Source organism: Salmo salar, chromosome ssa09 (genome assembly GCF_905237065.1).
Source record: "Salmo salar chromosome ssa09, Ssal_v3.1, whole genome shotgun sequence".
NCBI lineage: Eukaryota > Metazoa > Chordata > Actinopteri > Salmoniformes > Salmonidae > Salmo > Salmo salar.
Window position 1 is genome coordinate 138,629,137 of NC_059450.1, and position 20,356 is coordinate 138,649,492.

Consider the following 20,356-nt stretch of genomic DNA (forward strand, 5'->3'; position numbering starts at 1 on the left):
TCAGGAGAGGTCCATCTATAAAATGGTGTAAAATAGTCATATGTTTGAGAAATTGAAGTTACAGCATTTGAGGTTTTGTATTTCGCGTGACGCGATTCCACTGGCTGTTGACTAGGGTGGGACACAAGCGTCCCACGTTCCCAGACAGGTTAAATAATATGGCTACAGGTTCATCTGCCTCACCTAAAGCACATTCTTGTGTGAACTGGTATAAATACCAAGTGCTAACAGTCAGTATCTGGATAAAAATGTGTGAAATACTTGATAATGTATGTGATATCAACAGAGGTATATTTTCCTGGGTGATTTTAAATATTGTCTGGCTTTCATCAAGCTGCCCACTCAAGAAAAATCTTCAAATATGTAACCAGTACCTGCAACCTGGTGTGGTTATCAGTCAACTTACCAGGGTAGTTGCAAACAGCACAGGAATGAAATCAACAACATGTATAGATCACATCTTTACTAATGCTGCAGAAATGTGCTTGAAAGCAGTATTCAGATCCATTGGATGTAGTGATCACAAAATAGTAGCCATATCTTGGAAACCTAAGATTCCAAAGGTTGAGCCTAATATCAAATCAAATGTATTTATATAGCCCTTCGTACATCAGCTGATATCTCAAAGTGCTGTACAGAAACCCACCCTAAAACCCCAAACAGCAAGCAATGCATGTGAAAGAAGCACGGTGGCTAGGAAAAACTCCCTAGGAAAAACTCCCTAGAAAGGCCAAAACCTAGGAAGAAACCTAGAGAGGAACCAGGCTATGAGGGGTGGCCAGTCATCTTCTGGCTGTGCCGGGTGGATATTATAACAGAACATGGTCAAGATGTTAAAATGTTCATAAATAAATAGTGTATAAGAGGTCTAATATAGTGTATAAGAGGTCATACAATAAGTCTTGTAGTGATTCATATGTTGTTGATGTAAAGAATGTGTTGGTCCATGGTGTGTAATGAGGAGCAAACGGATGTTGCACTTGACACATTTATGAATTTGCTTATCCCAGTTACTAATAAGCAAGCACCCATTAAGAAAATGACTGTAAAAACTGTTAAATCCCCGTGGATTGATAAGGAATTGAACAATTGCATGGTTGAGAGTGACGAGGCAAATGAAATGGCAAATAAGTCTGACTGTACAACCGATTGGCAAACATACTGCAAATTGAGAAATCATGTGACTAAACTGAATAAAAAGAAGAAACTAAACTATGAAACAAAGATAAATGATATAAAGAATGATAGTAAAGCGCTTTGGAGCACCTTCAATTACATTTTGGGAAAAAAGGCAAACTCAGCTCCATCATTCATTGAATCAGATAGCTCATTCATTACAAAACCATCTGATATTGCCAACTACTTTAATGATTTTTTCATTGGCAAGATTAGCAAACTTAGGCATGATATGCCAGCAACAAATGCTGACACTACACATCCAAGTATATCTGACCAAATTATGAAAGACAAGAATTTGAGTAAAGCCAGTGTGTCCATGTATGCGGATGACTCAACACTATACACGTCAGCTACTACAGTGACTGAAATGACTGCAACACTTAAAGAGCTGCAGTTAGTTTCAGAATGGGTAGAAAGGAATAACCTAGTCCTAAATATTTCAAAAACTAAAAGCATTGTATTTGGGACAAATCATTCACTAAACCCTATATCTCCAGTAAATATTGTAATAAATAATATGGAAACTGAGCAAGTTGAGGTGACTAACTGCTTGGAGTAACCCTTGATTATAAACTGTCATGGTCAAAACATATTGATACAACAGTAGCTAAAATGGGGAGAAGTCTGTCCATAATAAAGCGCTCCTTTAACAACACTATCAACAAGGCAGGTCCTACAGGCTCTAGTTTTGTCGCACCTGGATTACTGTTCAGTCGTGTGGCCAGGTGCCACAAAGAGGGACTTAGGAAAATTGCAATTGGCTCAGAACAGGACAGCACGGCTGGCCCTTAAACGTACACAGAGAGCATGTAATGACATGCATGTCAACCTCGCATGGCTCAAAGTGGAGGAGAGATTGACTTCATCACTACTTGTATTTGTGAGAAGTATTGACTGTTTTATGTCCGTTTTATCTTTATTAAACTACTAGCACACAGCTCAGTCACCCATGCATACCCCACAAGACATGCCACCAGAGGTCTCTTCACTGTCCCCAAGTCCAGAACAGACTATGGGAGGCGCACAGTACTACATAGAGCCATGACTACATGGAACTCTATTCCACATCAGGTAACTGATGCAAGCAGTAGAATCAGATTTAAAAAACCAAAATACACTTTATGGAACAGCTGGGACTGAAGCAACATAGGCGCACACACACACACACACACACGTACACATGGATTTTGTGTTGTATGTGGTAGTGGAGTAGGGGCCTGAGGGCACACAGTGTGTTGTGAAATCTGTTATAAAGATATTGTAATGTTACTGCCTTAATTTTGCCGGACCCAGTAAGAGTAGCTGATCCATAATAAATACAAGAATAATTGGGGAGGGGGGGGCGTGTGCCGTGAGGTGTTGCTTAATTCGTTTTTTTTAAACCAGGTTTGCTGTTCACTTGCACTATATGGGATGGAAGGGAGTTTGGTTGTTCGGTAGCAGGAACATGCCTTCAAACCTACAACCTATTCTACTGCATTATGGACTTGTGTAATGTAAAACCTTCACACAGACAAACCATTATATTCCCTCCAAGAGTTGAAAGGTAAAATGTCTTACTGGCAATGGCAACATACTGTATTACAGCAGATTTCCAGGAAGAGCTGTGAGCGTACAATACCGTTCAAAAGTTTTAGAACACCTACAGTCCCCCGACCTCAACCAAATTGAGATGGTTTGGGATGAGTTGGACCGCAGAGTGAAGGAAAAGCAGCCAACAAGTGCTCAGCATATGTGGGAACTCCTTCAAGACTGTTGGAAAAGCATCCAGGTGAAGCTGGTTGAGAGTATTCCAAGAGTGTGCAAAGCTGTCATCAAGGCAAAGGGTGGCTATTTAAAAATATAGATTTTGATTTGTTTAACACTTTTTTTGGTTACTACATGATTCCATATGTGTTATTTCATAGTTTTAAATGTCTTCACTATTATTCTACAATGTAGAAAATAGTAAAAATAAAGAAAACCCCTTCAATGAGTAGGTGTTCTAAAACTTTTGACCGGGTAGTGTACGTGTGTGTGTGTGTGCATGCTTGTGTTTGTGTGGGGTCAGTAGAAGAAATGGGCTGTGTCTGTCAAACCTCAGAACTTTATTACTGTGTTCCAGGCAGTAGCCTGGTTGTTTGAGCATGTTAGCAGCACTAACATGGATCAGGGGTTGGATCAGGGGTTGTTGATAGCACACAGCAATTACATATTATAAAAAGGCCTCCAATCCCCTGCCTAATTCATATTGGCTCTGCCACTATCAGTGAGGATGCATGGCTGCTCTGGCCTGGGCTAGCCTGGAAGGCATGGGGGTAAGGGATGGCAGGGGGGTGGACATGGTACAATTGAAACTGTATGTGCTGCAAATATGTGCTAAACAAAAAGCCCTCTCTTATTAAAGAAGTTCAGAGATCACCGTGAGAGGCATTATACAACTGACTAGTTCTTAATGAATTTTCATACATATGAACCTTCCACCGTACTAGGGAGAAATATTCCCTCTAAACTGCATGCTATGCAGAAGAATTGCCAGCCCGCGCAGAGACGCACAAGACTGAATTTCTCTAAAATGTACACTATCTTTCTGGCTTTAAACAGATCATATTTTACCTCTACTGTGGAAATTGGTATTGAATCAACATAACAGTCCCTTTCAACGCAACAAACCAAATCTCACTTCAAGACTGAGTTGGTGATTTTGTAGTAGGCTGAGGAGCGCGTCGGAGTATGCGCTAGCAGCTTGGTCGATCCAGCATCTGCATTGGCAGTACAGCATTTACTGTGATGCCGCCTCTGCAGAAGTCGGGGCATTCATACTTCTTGCACTTCGCGGAGCATAGCAGAGCTGTTGTGAAGGAAGTTATCAAGGAAGGGAGTTTGTGTTTATACAGGATGTACCGCCCCCACCTACAGTCAACAGATCATGTCAGTGCGGACCTATAGAGTTATATGGAGCCCTCCGCATTGTTACAAAATTTGGAAGGCACACGGCATCTTCGTACAGAGCTTAAATTTGGCCTCCGCAGACCTCCGGAGACTCCGATTGCGTCACCCGCACAGAGCCTCAGAACCGCATTAAAGGATCAACCATAAATTGGCTTTTATTCTATTTACATTTACGTCATTTAGCAGACGCTCTTATCCAGAGCGACTTACAAATTGGTGCAATCACCTTATGATATCCAGTGGAACAACCACTTTACAATAGTAGTATTATATTTCACAGGCGTTTTGGGGGTTTCGGGGAGAGAAGCCTATATGCGCACTTGAGATCACTAACCAGAGTTGTGTGTAGCCGTGTGTGCACATTTGTTGATATTCTTTACTAGTCAGTGAGTTACTACCCAGTTTATAGCTTAATTTGGGCAGCAATGCGGGAGTGATTGCTTCCTACAAGAGCACAAAACTTGTACATATTGTACAGTGCATTTGTGAAGTATTCAGATCCCTTCACTTCTTCTACATTTTGTTACGTTACAGCCTTATTCTAAAATTGATTAAATAAAAATATTCCTCAATCTACACACCATACCCCATAATGACACATTTTATTAAAAACAAAAAACAGAAATAACTTATTTACATCAGTAGTCAGACCTTTTGCTATGAGACTTGAAATTGAGCTCAGGTGCATCCTGTTTCCATTGAACATCCATGAGATGATTCTACAACGTGATTGGAGTCCGCCTGTGGTAAATTCAAATGATTTGGAAAAGCACACACACACACACACACACACACACACACGTCTATATAAAGGTCCCACAATTGACAGGCCATGAGGTTGAAGGAACTGTCTGTAGAGCTCGGAGACAGGATTGTGTCAAGGCACTGATCTGGGCAAGGGTTACAAAACATTTCTGCAGCATTGAAGGTCCCCAAGAACACAGTGGCCTCCATCATTCTTAAATTAAAGAAGTTTGGAATCACCAAGACTCATCCTAGAGCTGGCCGCCCAGCCAAACTGAGCAATCGGGGGGAAAGAGCCTTCGTCAGGGATGTGACCAAGAACCCGATGGTCCCTCTGACAGAGCTCCAGAGTTCCTCTGTGGAGATGGGAGAACCTTCCAGAAGGACAACCATTTCTGCAGCACTCCACCAATCAGGCTTTTATGGTAGAGTGGCCAGACGGATGCCACTCCTCAGTAAAAGGCACATGACAGCCCGCTTGGAGCTTCCTAAAAGGCATCTTAGACCATGAGAAACAACATTTTCTGGTCTGATGAAACCAAGATTTAACTCTTTGGCCTGAATGCCAAGCCTCACATCTAGAGGAAACCTGGCCCCATCCCTACGATGAAGCATGGTGGTGGCAGCATCATGCTGTCCAACCTGAAAGAGCTTGAGAGGATCTGTAGAGAAAAATGGGAAAAACTCCCCAAATACAGGTGTGCAAAGCGTGTAGTGGCATACCCTGTAATCGCTGCCAAAGGTGCTTCAACAAAGTACTGAGTAAAGGGTCTGAATACTTATGTAATTTTGATATGTTTTTTTTTTTTTTTTTTACATTTACAAACATTTCTAAAAAACAGTTTTTGCTTTGTCATTATGGGGTATTGTGTGAAGATTGATAAGGGAAAAAAAGAAAAAAACTATTTAATCAATTTTAGAATAACGCTGTAAAATAAAAAAAGTGGAAAAAGTCAAGGGTCTGAATACTTTCCAAATGCACTGTATCCATGTGGAAATGTTATGGAATTTGCTTCATTGGTTTTGTTGATAGGTCACTCTGATAGGCCTACATTATGCTTAAATAGCCACAATAGCCTATTGACCCCTGTCTGAAACTAACAAAGTGAGTACAGCCTCAGTGTTCACAGTTAATAATGCGCGCCGGAAGTCGCACAGAATGCTCGCAAAATACAGTGCCCACTCAGTAGCAGACCTGAAATTTGCTTTGCCACATTTTATTTTTTACATTGCTAAGGGGTGACACCAACTGCTGTTTCAAAAGAGAAAATGACTGATTGGATGTCATGTTTTCCCTAAGCTGGGACAACTATACTGACAGCTGTTCTGATGGACAGCAAGATCAACATCTACAGTCTCTCTGCTTGTTACTGGACTTCCCCTCACAACACCCATGACCCATATTCATGTTTGAACACCAGTCTCAAGGTATTTCTTTTCCCTTGGACAAGCAGCATGTTATAAATGTTAGCTGGGTTTCATCTTTTGACCAGTTCACAGTGTCCCTGGTTCTTTTCAATTATGGGATCCAGGTTGATTGGATGACGATTGATTTAAAGAACCATACAATGCGTATGGCAGCCATCTTATGCCACATTGGGTTCCCATTTGCTGGGTGTTAAACAAGGTCAGTTCATTTCCGTTGACAAATTGATGTGTTCATGCTATCACAGTCCCAAAGAAGCCACTTGAATTTGAGAGGCTTGAAATGGACTGAGGGCATTTTGTTATGTAATTGGATTCGATGTTCAAGTGAGAGGACTGTGAGGTAAACTCTCATGTTTTTGTTGCTATTCTCCCACTGTTGCGTCGCTCACCTTCTAATAAATCAAATGCCTGTGACATCCCCTTGTTCATCCCAAAAATAATGGAGTTGTGTTAATTAGAAATGTTAATGATCGTACAGGCTAATATTAGAAAAAGCCTCCAGGCACGAAACACTGAAGAACAGGGGCTACACACACACACAGTTTTGTACAGCTAACCTTGTGGGGACACACAATTCAGTCCCATTCAAAATCCTAATTTCCCTAAACCGTACTCTTAACTTAACCCTAACCCAAAAACATAAACCTAGCTCCTAACCCTAACTCTAACCCTAAACCCCCTAAAAATAGAATTTGACCTTGTGGGGACTAACAAAATGTCCCCAGTTGGTCAAATATTTGTTTACTATTCTTGTGGGGACTTCTGGTCCCCAGAAGAATAGTTAAACACACACACACACAGAATATTGAACATAACTACACTCTCTTATACATTCACACACACTGACTCACAAATAATCACAGAATAATAAATGCAGATACCAGTGCACACATTTTAACACACACAGTGCATTGCAGTAGCTATGTCAGGATCAATCAGCCATAGACAGTGGAGGCCCAGGGGAAAGATGGCAGATAATGGTTTATAGCACAACTCGTGTCCCTCCAGGCTCACACAGTCAAAAACACAGGCACACAGTGGAGCGCCAGCCTGCCTGTATGCTGCAAAGTGTGTGTGTGTGTCTGTAAAGTGGATGATTCTCTATATCCGCTTCTTTTCTCTTCCAACAGAAATCAAATATTTTATTTCATCTCTCTTCAAAGTACAATAGAGGAAGAAAACACAAGACATTTGTGTAGTTCCCTATAGACACAGAGGTTTGAGCGCCTGCCTCTTCCCTCTGTCCTGCTCCCTCTGTACTGCTACACACCCAGCACAGTACATTCAGCCTGGCTTCTCCTGCCTTCTTTACCTGGCCTCTGACATAGAAGAGGCTCTTGGTCCTGTAGGAATAAGAGGCCCCATTAACTGTACTGCATGGTATTGTGGTGGGAATAGAGTTTAAAAAGCTGGATGTGTCAGTCCTGCTTTCTAGCTAGCAAGGGCCAATGGGGCTCAACCAGCCGAGGCCCTATGAGGTGAAGAGGTTGCTGTAGCTCAGTACAGCCAGGGGCAGAAGGGCAGGCCTGGGGCATTAGCAGAGAGCAGCCCTCTCAGCCAGCTACACACACACACACACACACACACACACACTACCCCCCATGGTAAACCCTTTCAAATAGGATCAGGGAGCCAACCATATGGTTGCCGCCTAACAAAGGAGGATGATTGGGAGAGGGATGTGCTTGGCTGGCTAGGAAGGACATAAGCTTGTCAGTAATACTGAAGGAAACTAGGTAGCAGCCACGAGAAAAACTATGCCCAATACAAGGAAAACAAAATCAACATTAAATGGCAGAAAAGGAACCATTACATCCAGTGCAGCTGCTGCTCTGAAGGACATGATTGATTAGTGTGTTAGTTGCAGAGACCCCGAGTCAGCAAAAACCTGGTTGAAGAAGCTCTGGAGGGAACACACACACACTAACTGAAAGTTAGCCGGGCTAATTGAGAGCGAGATACCGGTCCATGCAGTTCACTGTGTGATCTCTCCAGGGCAGCCCTTTACTTGACGTCAGCAGGTGGTGGTGAGTGGCAGCCTGGACTGTGCCAAGAGGAAGGTGTTACACACAGATAGCACGGCCTACAGCAGCACAGACACACCCAAGGTCCCCCCCTTACCACCCCACAAGCCAAGCCAGCCCTTACATCTCAGGCTAGCCACCCAGAAAAACAGCTTTCCCACTCTACGGAAAACAAGTCACGGTAAATGCTAGCCATCTGCTGCATGGGTGTCACAACCTCTGGCTGTTGAGGACACTACCTTGCAGATTAGGTGAAAGGAAACTACATCAAACCATTGGATGGTTCCTCATGGTTTATCAACAGTAGAGGAAAGGGTTCAGGATTAGTCTGGAATACTGATTGACTTATTTTATTTTCTGGGTGGGAAAGATGCACTGAGTACTACACTGGGGATAACATGTTAAAGTGAAATTCACTTGTTTTGAACATGGGCCCCTGGTTTTGGGACCATCCTGCCATGCTGCCAAAACACAAAGAATAGATTCTCAAAGGACACGATTCTCTGATATCCACAGTTCTGATTGGTCTAGGCCATTCAGGCTAGGAGAAACTCCCCCTCCTTGATTTGTGGCCTTCCTCTGAAATATCCACATGCACTTTACTGCATCACCATTAGTTTCAACACGCAATTTAAAGTAGGAAAATTCAACTTTAAATCACATAAAGCAATACAATTAGAATTAATTTACTTTGACAACTGAACATAGAATTTGTCACACAAATTATTGGAAACACCAGTTATTAAATGCATTTTAAAGTACCATATTATTAGCAAATGTTATGCTAGTGATTTTTTGACCGTTATCGCAACATAAGCTACAGTAATTTTAGTTATGCAAATGGTATAAGTAGCAGTCACTGTTCCTGTTGTAACAAAAATGCAATTACTAAAGTTCTGTATAACAATATGTTAATACTACAATGTTACTGCACAGTTATAATAAAAACTTCAAGCCCAAGTGTTACCCATTCTTCTTTCAATGTGTCAATAAAAAGCTATTTTTGAGTTTTTTATTTTATTTTTACAGGGACAGTGCACATTAATCAACGTTTCAGTAAAAGTGCCGGTTTTAGCCAGCCGGCTAATTTTCAACCACAGTCCCTGGGCAGGTTATTAAAAACAATTACAATACAGACAATCAATGAGCAGTGAGCACACGCAGAGCAACATAGGACAAGCAAGACGTAGCATACAGACAGAACAAAAAGCAACAAGACAAAATCCATAAAAGAAACAAAGTTCAATGAGCACACAACTCATATGCAGGAAGTATTGCCCAACTGGCACTTCAAGAATAATAGACCTTCACTAGTAGCACAGTGGACATTATTAACTGCCAGTTGGTCTCAATTGACAAACACTAGCTAACGTGGCCTATTGCTACAGAGAATTGAGCAGAATTGTTTAGAGCTTCATTCAGATTCAATACTTATTTTTTTAAAACACTGTTAAATTAATGACTATTTGCACCGTCTCCTGTATTGAGCCACTTATGGAGCCAGATAATGCTTTAAAAAAAATTGGTCCGTGCCGCCCCGGGAGGGACTGTAGTGGTAGAAGCGGGAACAGTAATGGAGGACGACAACACATGGTTTTCCTGCTCCCTGTCAGAGATGCAATCAAACGCTGTCACGCAGGGGTCTAGGGGGAGGTTCTACTGAGAATGCCTGCAAACATCTTTATCTTCATAGACAACTCCCCTCTCTGCTCTGAGAGGACAGGAAAAAAACATGTGCAGTGTGTGTGTGTTTATGGAAAAGGGGGTTAGAAAGTTTTGGTAATTTAAGGTGCTTTCAGACAATTTCTGTGAACTTTGTGCGGTTGGCTTAATTTTTTGTGCAGTGTGAACACCCCAAAAGGAACTCAGACTGCTCAACACAGCCCCTGAAGCAAACCGAACTGAGGCCTCCCGAAGAGGTGGTCTGAGGTTGATTTGCTTGATGTCCGTAGTCCGATTACCTTTTAGTGCTACGTGAACACAAAGCTCTCCAGGATCGCTTGCCATTATTCCAGCACCACACACTAGCCTACTGCAACACTGTTTCCTTGCCATAACCCTTAGCATTGGTGCCACAAACGAGGGAAGATGCGCAGGCAGGTTGGCATAAAAAACATGTGCTGTTTTTGGACATTGAGTAGCGACTGTCAAGGATGCACAGAAATTTCAAAAAAGGTTTGTACTGACACAATGTTTTGATTATTTGTTTGCGACATGTGATCTATAGGCTACGAAGGAGCTTCATCGGCTATTTATTTGATTGTGGGGTTTAAATAATGTGAGAAAACGACAACATATTTGGTGAGAATCACATCATAGGGGTACAAAATTAATGCAAGCTCTTAAAGGTGTAATAGCCTACATTGAGAGTACTTTTCAATTATAGCATTATTCAATCTGCAATTTTTCTTCTGCTATTTATCCTGTTACAAGTACTATTTACATGTCAATATTATATTTGGATTATAATTATGTATTATCTTAAGTAAATACAATCTACTAGCTTTCTAAATGGTATGACTTGGCCAACATTTTCTTAAAGTGAACTGGCAAAAGAGATGAGTCCTCATTCAAAGGAAAGGGTAGTGTGAATACAAAGAGAGCCGAGTTATTTGGCTTTTTTTTCACCCCAGAGTTCACTTTAAAGAGGACTGATTGGTTATTTTAAAAGAGGACTATATGTGAAGACACCGTTATACGCTAGGCTCCCCTCTCCCTCCCCTTTTCTCTCTTCCTGTTCCTCATAGCCTTCTAAATTGATGGCCTTATCTGCCCATCTCCCACATTTCCTCAGGATGCTGTAATGAGTAAAGTCTACCTCTCCCTCCCTCCGTCCAGTGGGCCAATATCCAGGGATATAAGTATTACTTTAGCTCTAGCATGCATGGATCACAGAGCACACTGGGCTAAGCTGGCACGTTAGTTGTGGGCATTCCTGGCCCTCCTCCATGGCAATTCCACAAGTGTCAACCAAACACTGAGTCACACCAGCTGGTCACCAGAGGTTCCCACAGGTGGTACGTCTTGCTGTATGTGAAGACAGGTTAATGTGTGGAAGAGTCTAGAGTGACTACAAGAGGGCCATATGGGGCACGGAGGACCCGTCTGTAACAAACCAGTAAGAACAGTTGATTTGCAGGTAAATATGAGTCCCTAGAGCCCTATTCTCAGCATAGGAGTCCTGAGGAGGCTGATGGGAAATGTGCTCACAATCAAATGCAGTGACTACTAGAGAAGCTAAAAATAAACATGAGGAATGTGTTAAGTGCCAGGCCTTTAAATCAAGATGTCGTCTTTGGCAGTGCGTTTTTAATTAACATGTGAATTTTCCCAGGATGAGAGGGACATTGTGTCAAGTATTTGTCATCCCTGCTTTAGCAAAGCTAGAGACTCTCTGATTTAGTATTTTAACAGTCATTTAAGTTCTGCCTCATCCTCAACAATGACATTTTTTTTTCAATACGATCTAGGGCCGACCAATTGCTCCGATTACAAAACATTCACACAACAACTGACATCAGACAGTGTGTTCTCTCTGTTGTGAGGCTTCTTTCTCTTCGTCCGTTTCTCAGCCAAGATCTGCTAAACTAAGCAAACATGGAGAGTTTCTTTTAAATTTGATTTGAGCGGCATGTTGTTTATAGAAGCCAAACCCCCTAGTTACATGACCACCGCAATCTGGACCCCCTCTGCCCTACGAGGAACATTCTGAAACAGATGTTGATTGCTGTTATGAAGTATGGAGCTGTGGACAGGGTCAACGAGGTCGGGGATAAGCTGCCAGCCGCAGGTGACTGTAGGGTTAAACAAGCATACATCCATAACAGTATTTCCCTCCATCCACCCCAGCAGTACTTCAAAAGGTAAGCCCTGCGCTCGCCGCTGTTCTCAGTCTGTGCATCTGCCAAACGCAGGCCTCGTAAGAGCTGCTTCTGACTGCCACGGCTGCTGCTACTGTAGAGAGAACAGGCTGTCTGGGAGCCTTTCATGCTCAAGGTACTAAAAGCCTCAGGCAGCCAGTCTACAGGCTTCATAATTATCCCAAAAAACAAAGACATTACAGTGAATGAGGCTGGCAAGTCAATGGCTAACGTAGGTCATCTGTAAGGGGAAAGGGGTGTTTTGTTTTTGACTAGGACACAACACGATACACACAACCTTTGAAATGATGCGGTGTTGGTGAACTTTAAAGTTGATACTGAGCTGCAGGTATGGTGGTGTGCTGTGCAAGGTTCATTGTGAGTAACAGAAGGTCAAAGGTCACCGTAAACGCAGCACTCTCTTCATGTCAGCCCTTGAATCAGCGACGTAGGATAACGTGTGGATTACCAGAAGCCCAGTCAGAGACTAGCTACACAGTGTGTCCTGAATAAGGTAGCTTTTACTATGAAATAACTAACTGCAGGCAAGACTAGCTTTCTCTTAAAAGGTTGATGTAAGAAGGTTTCCAACAATGTATTCGTTTGTTGTTCTAATATTTTGATATACTTAAAGTCTCTTATTTACCCAGGTATTGTACCTGAAGGTTAACAATTAAACAGCTAAATGAACTGATGTCATCCTTAATCCTACATTGATTGTCATTCACCTCCTAATGCTTCTCTTAAACTCATTCAACAGCGTTTGTAGGTTAAACCTATATCACCTGCCCTGCAAAGACTTCTGGGAGAGTGATCTGACCCGTGTTTGATCATCATCTCACTGCAGGTCACAGAGGCCAATGAGTCTGACACGGGGTAAGGCAAGAGAAAACACACACACCTGAACGTTTCCTCACTTCTTGACCCTTTAAAAAAAAACTACTGGAATAAAGAAGATCAGGTCAAACATGTAGAGGGCAAACGAGAACAACCAGCCTCTTTTCAACCAATAAACCAGAAGGATATAATCCTTCTGGTTTATTGGTATGCATGTGTGTGAGAGGGCTATTAGGTGGATGGGGCTACTCTTAACACCTCAAACCCCACTCGTCTCTCAGCGACCACACAAACACATCCCACACAAGGATCAAACCACAGCTGCCAGCATGGAAACCAACTACTTAAAGGGATAGTTCACCCAAATTACACATGGGTTTCCTTACCTTGTAAGCAGTCTATGGACAAGGTATGACAGCAATCCATGCTTTGATTTTATTTCCATGGCACTGTTCCAAATGCTAACGTTTTAGCATTTGAGGCACAAATCCCATGATTTGAACATGATGCACGAAAAATGCTAATATCGGTCCCATAACTTGAATGGGATTTGTGCCACAAATGCTCAATTCTAAATAAGGTTGTGTGCCACAAAATGCATTTGGAAACATAGGGCCCTATAAAATCTGCATTGTGGAGAACAAGGACTGATTCACGGAATCCAGACATTCAAATGGAATTCAACAATATTCAAAAGGTATTAAACTTAGTAGGAAGTCACCTAAATGTATTGAACTTATTCGAAAATTCATAAAATTTGCCCAAGTTAATCATAAGACATGAACACAAAGCATCAGTGGTTAGATATTTCCCTGCAACTTTCTGAAACGGCACAGGAAGGCCCATGGGGCAGCAGGTAGCCTAGTGGTTAGAGCGTTGGGCCAGTAACCGAAAGGAAACATTACAGAAACATTGCTAACCAAACAACAGTCTCTTGATTTAATAAGCAATGAAACGACAAAGGACATTCCTAACAAACAGCACCTCCTGCACAAAATGTGAAGACAGACATGTTCTAAAAGCTCTACTGTCCTTTGTTTAGTCACAAAAAACATGATTTTATTCAAAATGTTACGGGTTACCAATGTCTAATGCTCCTTACAACTGTGTTATTCACAGAAGCAAATTGTATGGTTTTGTAATGGCTTTGATAACAACAAATCCCCGTAGGTCTTTAGAGTAAAGTTTGGTTGAGAAGTGGAGAGATGAGCTGGGTCCAGTACACTCCTGGAGCAGACAGAGAAGTAATCAGAGTGGAGCCAGCTTCTCAACAGGTGTTGTTGTATAGGCTGCTATCCTAATCTCCTTTTGTACACTGATCTGAAAACACAGGATGGGTGAAAGAAAGGTGGTTGATAACTACTGGGATTTTGATTTCCAAAGGGATGAATACATTATTTTTTTCTTCAAATAAAATGTTCTCCCTTTTCTAGAGTCAAAAGAACACAGGCAGTGAATGAGTTTAAAATTAATTTCTAAATAAAGATTTTACCGATCATCTCCGTGAAGTCGGCCCGGCCCCACTTTACAATAACCTCTCCATCACCCACCACAAATAATCATTCCCAACCATTATGTAACTAAGATTCTTTGCTTCCAAATCTACTGGACAACTATTGGAAAAGAGATTTGACTCTCCATCATGTGTTGCTGATGACCTTTACGTTGTTATTCTAAATTCATTTCTGCATCCGCCCATATGAATCATTGTTTTTCATTACTGATATTTCCATGACATTTATAAACCATCTATAAGTCTTTTCATGACTTTAGAATTCATGAAAGTAATGATCATGTTTGGCCAAAATACTTGAAGTTTGCAACATGCATGAGTCATGACATGAATAACCTAACTAATGGATAAACACTCAATGCAAGACAAAATACCCTCCTTGCCCGTAGGAAGAGATTAGCTGCACTGCCATGTGCTGTTAGTTTTAGAGCCCTTGGCTTAAGCGTACAGTTAATGAGAGATAGCCAAAGGAATTAAAATTTAACCTGAGAAGCCAAATTCCATCTGGACTGTATGCAGTTGAGCACATGACACAAGCTCTCTATGCCAGGGCAAAGCCAATTTACTCCACGTATCACAGCTGCACGCATCGCTGAGCACTTACTGCACTGGAGGGCACTCCAAGAGAGATGGTCCACTGATAACTAATAGCCCCCCTCTGCAGGTTTCCTGCCCCGTATTTTGGCACGGGTCTGGAATGGATAGCCATGCAGTTATTTATGCCTTTAACTAACTCCACAACATGAGCCAGACTTGTAACATGGTGTTGAAGGGAGCCACCACTGCTTCGGGATATCCCCGATCATGTGCCTGCCAGACCAGCGCTGGTGTTGGTCTGCTCACATGCAGCCTATATAGTCAGTTTCTATAGATTTTTAGGACAAGTAAAACATAAATAAACACTACCATTCCTTGAACACCTGGCTGGAAAACTGTCATAGTGCAATGATTCATTAATAATTGGAATTTCACCAATAGAAAACCATTAAATTGCTGACGTTTGCCTGTTCAAACTAAACCTCACACCAAGCTTTGAAAACACCCTCCTCATTCTGAAGCTGTATTTTCAAGATTCATATTTAGTACTGAAACCACATTGGACTGAGTCTGAGTGGAAGTTTGTTTTTCAAACGAGAGGCCTAGAGAGCTCTCAGCTGGATGGGTCTCTGGGAGGGAGTGGCGAGCTCCTGAAAACCTCTGTGCCTTCAGTGAGTGCAGAGCTATAAATATCCAGGCGGGCAGCAGCGGTGCAGATTAAAATCAGACAATGAGCAACAGGAAGTGATTTTGAGGAAAGGTCAGGCTAAGATTACAGAGGCAGTCGTAGCGGGGTGGGTCTGGTGTTGCTGGGGATGCGCAGAAGAGGAGGAGCAGGAAAAGGAGGAAGATGGTGACCCTGACCAATGGTGTGCGCAGCAAAAAGAATACAACAAGCAGACATCCTCACCCTGCGACTCCAAACATAAACCCAGCCAGAGACACTGTATATGCCCAGTCCCTTTATCACTTTATTGTTTTCAGATCTGATGAGAGTAAGCAATAGGGTGAAAGGTTCTCTAAGGCCATTGGAAGACTAGGTTGCCAACAACATATTGCTTAAATACCTATAGGACGATTCCATGCCAGAATAAAAGATTTTTGGTATCTCAGATTATTCAGGCAATTCTCACATAGAAACTTAATTGGGAGGAAGGATGTTTGAATTGCTTTTTACATTTCTACCACACATTTTATTTTTAAAATCATGATGAAAGTGGCCCTTTAGACATATACACTGAGTGTACAAAACATTAGGAACGCCTGTTCTTTCCATGACATTGACTGACCAGGTGAAAGCTATGATCCCTTACTGATGTCACTAGTTAAATCCACTTCAATCAGTGTAGATGATGGGGATGAGACAAGTTAAAGAAGGATTTTAAAGCATTGAGACAATTTGGATTGTGTATGTGTGCCATTCAGAGGGTGAATGGGCAAGACTAAATATTTAAGTGCCTTTGAACAGGGTATGGTAGTAGGAGCCAGGCGCACCGGTTTGAGTGTCTCAAGAACTACAATGCTGCTGGGTTTTTCAAGCTCAACAGTTTCAAGAATGTATCAAGAATGGTCCACCACCCAAAGGACATCCAGCCAACTTGACACAACTGTGGGAAGTATTGGAGTCAACATGGGCCAGCATCCCTGTGGAACACTTGACACCTTGTAGAGTCCATGCCCCAACAAATTGAGGCTGTTCTGAGGGCAAAACGGGGTTCAACTCAATATTAGGAAGGTGTTTTGTACACTCAGTGTACATGCCTCCGGTAAGAACTTATGATCCGTGAACCATACATGACAGACAACATCTTGGTATAATTATAGTTTGCTCTAACATATGGATTATGTCTAGATTCTGAAATACACATTTACATTCAATTATTCAACATTAAGACTATTAACATGAGTATCTGAAAACTCCCCTTTTTGATTTTGCTTATTTTTTTTTTTAGACATTATTTGGAACAATATACTCTTCAAAACACATACAATTTCCAGAGTGGGTTCTCTGGTACTTTTAATGATATGACCCATTTTATAGATAGAAATTGACATTATAGATCATTAACCAATCACAACCATCCCTTAGGATTGCACATTCAGCAAATCACCAGAAGAGAGAGTTCCCTTTAAATACATTTACCATTCACTGTGTTGGTGGTGCTCATTGATCAGAATTTCAGAATTGGCAGAGCCCACTCTGGAAATGTGATGTACTTGTAGAGTATACTGTTCCAAACAATAGGTTTTAAAATGAACAAAATCAAAAATGGTTGTTTTGAGATATTCATATTAATATTTGTAATGTTTAATAAATTGATGTGAAAATGTGTATTTGAATCTAGACATGATCCATATGTTAAAGGACACTATAAGGACTATAACGACACCAAGACGTTGTCTGTATCATGTATGATTTACGGGTCATAAGGTCTTACAGGAGGCACGTATAGGTCTAAAAAGGGCCTAAAATGGCCACTCATCATTATTCAAACATTTAAAGCATGTCAAACATTTTTATGTGAGAATTGCCAGAACAATCTGGGATCCCAAAATTATTTTCCACTCCCACTGGCATGGAATCACCCTATATAGCCCCTTGAGATGTGCAAATACCGAAGGGGTAGCTTAAGGAAGTGTATGGGTTGTTTTTAGAGGGGAGAAAAGAAAAAGGCAGGTAGAGTTTGACTGACCACTGACTGTTCGGAGACACACAGGACATTTGCTGAGTGATAACAGTGCTACTGCAATACTGTTGTAGTAATAACGATGTTTTGCACAGGTAGCAACTTCAAGGCCCACCAGAATTCACATGTGCTCTGTACTTCAAAGAAGTGAAGAGCACAATGTGGTAATATAGGCCAACTAATCTATTTCCAAAACGAAGGCACTTGAACATGGTCAGGTTGAGAGCCCTGGCCCCTTGATGAGAGCCCAGAAACAGATGAAAGCCTAATCCCAAATCGAGTCTGTGGATGTTACCCCCAGGACAGATCCCTGGAGCAGAGAGCTGTGTATCAAAAGCCATTTAACCCCCCACCTTCACTCACATTTTGCACCTCAACTTTAGAAAATAAATAGGCTTCATAAACTCCTACAGTACATAAAGATAACTCAGTTTTGAGGATTGACAGAGATAGGGGAGGTGAGTTAGGTCTCACTTCTGAAGATTTTTGGCCTGTGCGTCCACCTCATGGGAAACCAAAATGTTGAATAACTAACTGTTACTGACATAATCACAACATAGGCCTACATACTTATTCATATCTAACTTTGTAGCCTACTAAACAAGGTCAGTACACGTGCACACGGCCAGTTTATTGAGAGCGCACGGCATCATATTCTTAGACTAATCCAGCAGGGAGGTAAACATATTTGTAACACTTACCAGACCACCCCAAAAGCTCCATAGCCGATGGGTCTGTCGGGCTCTATGTCCAGCTGCGGCTGTAAGTGGTGTGAGTGTTGATGGTGGTGGTGAGCTTTGACAGCCGCAGCTTGAACTTGGGCAGGTGCGGCAGCCGCTGCCGGACCGGGGGCTTGTCCAGGAGCTGGCGAGGGAAAGTATGGTTGCTGCTGGCTCGGGTTCAACATTACCGCTGCAGCTGTAGAAGCGTGCTGTTGTACAGGGTGAACAGCGGCGGCAGAGCCGGGGTGTTGCAAGTGATGTTGGCCCGGGTGGTGATGGTGGTGGAGATGGGGAGGTGGGAGATGCGGTAGTTGGTGGTGATGGTGCGGGTGATGGCCAGCAACTGCCGAGGCGCCACCGTTGTATGCAGCCATCATTTTTGCGGCATTGGCTGCCGTTGTTCCGCACAGAGCCATTCACTCAATAACAATCAAAAAGAAAGGAAAAGGAGGGAAATATGGGTAAAATTGGCCGTTTATTTTACGAGGAAATAATACCCCAGGTGAAGATATGCTGTGGGATTGGGCAGATGGTTTTTAACTGATCATTTGGTTGTGACCCGATGCATGAAATCAAAAACTCTTGAAACGGTTTGAATTAAATAAACATGTCAGCTATAATTCTGAGAGCAACCTCACTCTACCTAACAGCCTCATCATTACACGGATCTGACCTACTTATTGTAATGGAATTTATTTCCGCATGCACTGACAACAGATACGCTACTAAACTAACAATAATTAATATGTAAATGCAGTGCACCTTGTAAAAAATTTTCAATAAAAATGCGACAGAAAATAACCCGTACCCCCCACAATAAATAAATGATCGCGGCCCTAGATCGCCCTCATGTTGGAAGTGGCGGCCCCCTCTCCACTGACGAAACTCTCAATTTCCCCTAATTGATATGAAAAGAGAAACCGATATGTATCACATGGGAAATAGCACAGCATTCATCTTTCAAATGTACTCAAGTTTTCCATATTGTCTGGTCCACCACCGCTGTTGTTCCCACAGCCTTTGCAGAAGTTATTCGGCTTTTAGGTCAAGCTACAGTTGCTAGCTTGATAGCCACTTGTATTCGGCGTTGCAAGAACAGTATGGGATACTTCAAATGTTCCGCATATAACAACAATTCCCATATTATGTAGCAGTAGACTGCGAGAACAAATAGACCCAATCAAAGCGAGAACGCGAACGAGAGGTGTGATACAATGTAGCCGTCTTGTAGAAATGGGATATGGACCGTTGTCCTCCCTCAGATGTCACAATTCCCGTAACCCCACACTCCAGAAATCCAAATCATGTTGGTAAAATTAGCTATCTTTTTTTCCTGGAACGAGGAAAACAAATTATTCCGAGAGCACAGTCAACTTCTTTTCCCCATTGGATCCAGTGTGTTCAGTTTGTTCCGCACACTATCTCCTTACGCAGCACACACATACAGCCATTAAAGGAAAATATGAATAAAAACTAAAAATATGAAAAAGTCCCTTGTATTTAGAAAACAAGCTGCCAGTGTTGACTCCCTCAAGCCGGATGGTGCTGCCCGGACCGAAGCAGAAACAAGATCAGCCAGAGTCCCCGACCAGTCGGTGATGGAAGGATGTCCAATCAAAACACGAGTCTGGCGTTTTTTATGTTGTTCAGCCAATCAGTTGGATCCAGATAGCAACCGAGGAATTACCACACAAGTCAAAGCCTGTGACACTAGAAACTATCGCCATTGTGGAGATCTAGACTTGTAGGTCGCAGTGAAATATGAATGGAACAGTTGAACCCGAATGGAGAACACGAGCTCCAGTTGCTCACAGAGATTACGCGAGGAGCGCGACCCAATCATTATCCTCTCAACACGAACGTCCCCTATAACGCACAGTGATAGACATGGGAT

The 20,356-nt window shown here is 42.1% G+C and overlaps 1 protein-coding gene across 1 annotated transcript in view; it reads right to left on the reverse strand.

The window, feature by feature from the left end:
- The window catches only part of nlk2 (nemo-like kinase, type 2), a 96,846-nt gene extending 76,773 nt beyond the window's left edge, over positions 1 to 20,073 (reverse strand). The window contains exon 1 of the mRNA XM_014214972.2: positions 18,442 to 20,073. Coding sequence (XP_014070447.1) covers positions 18,442 to 18,878 — 437 coding nt within the window. The 5' untranslated portion in view covers positions 18,879 to 20,073. The remainder of the gene's footprint in view (positions 1 to 18,441) is intronic.
- Positions 20,074 to 20,356: the final 283 nt, after the last annotated feature.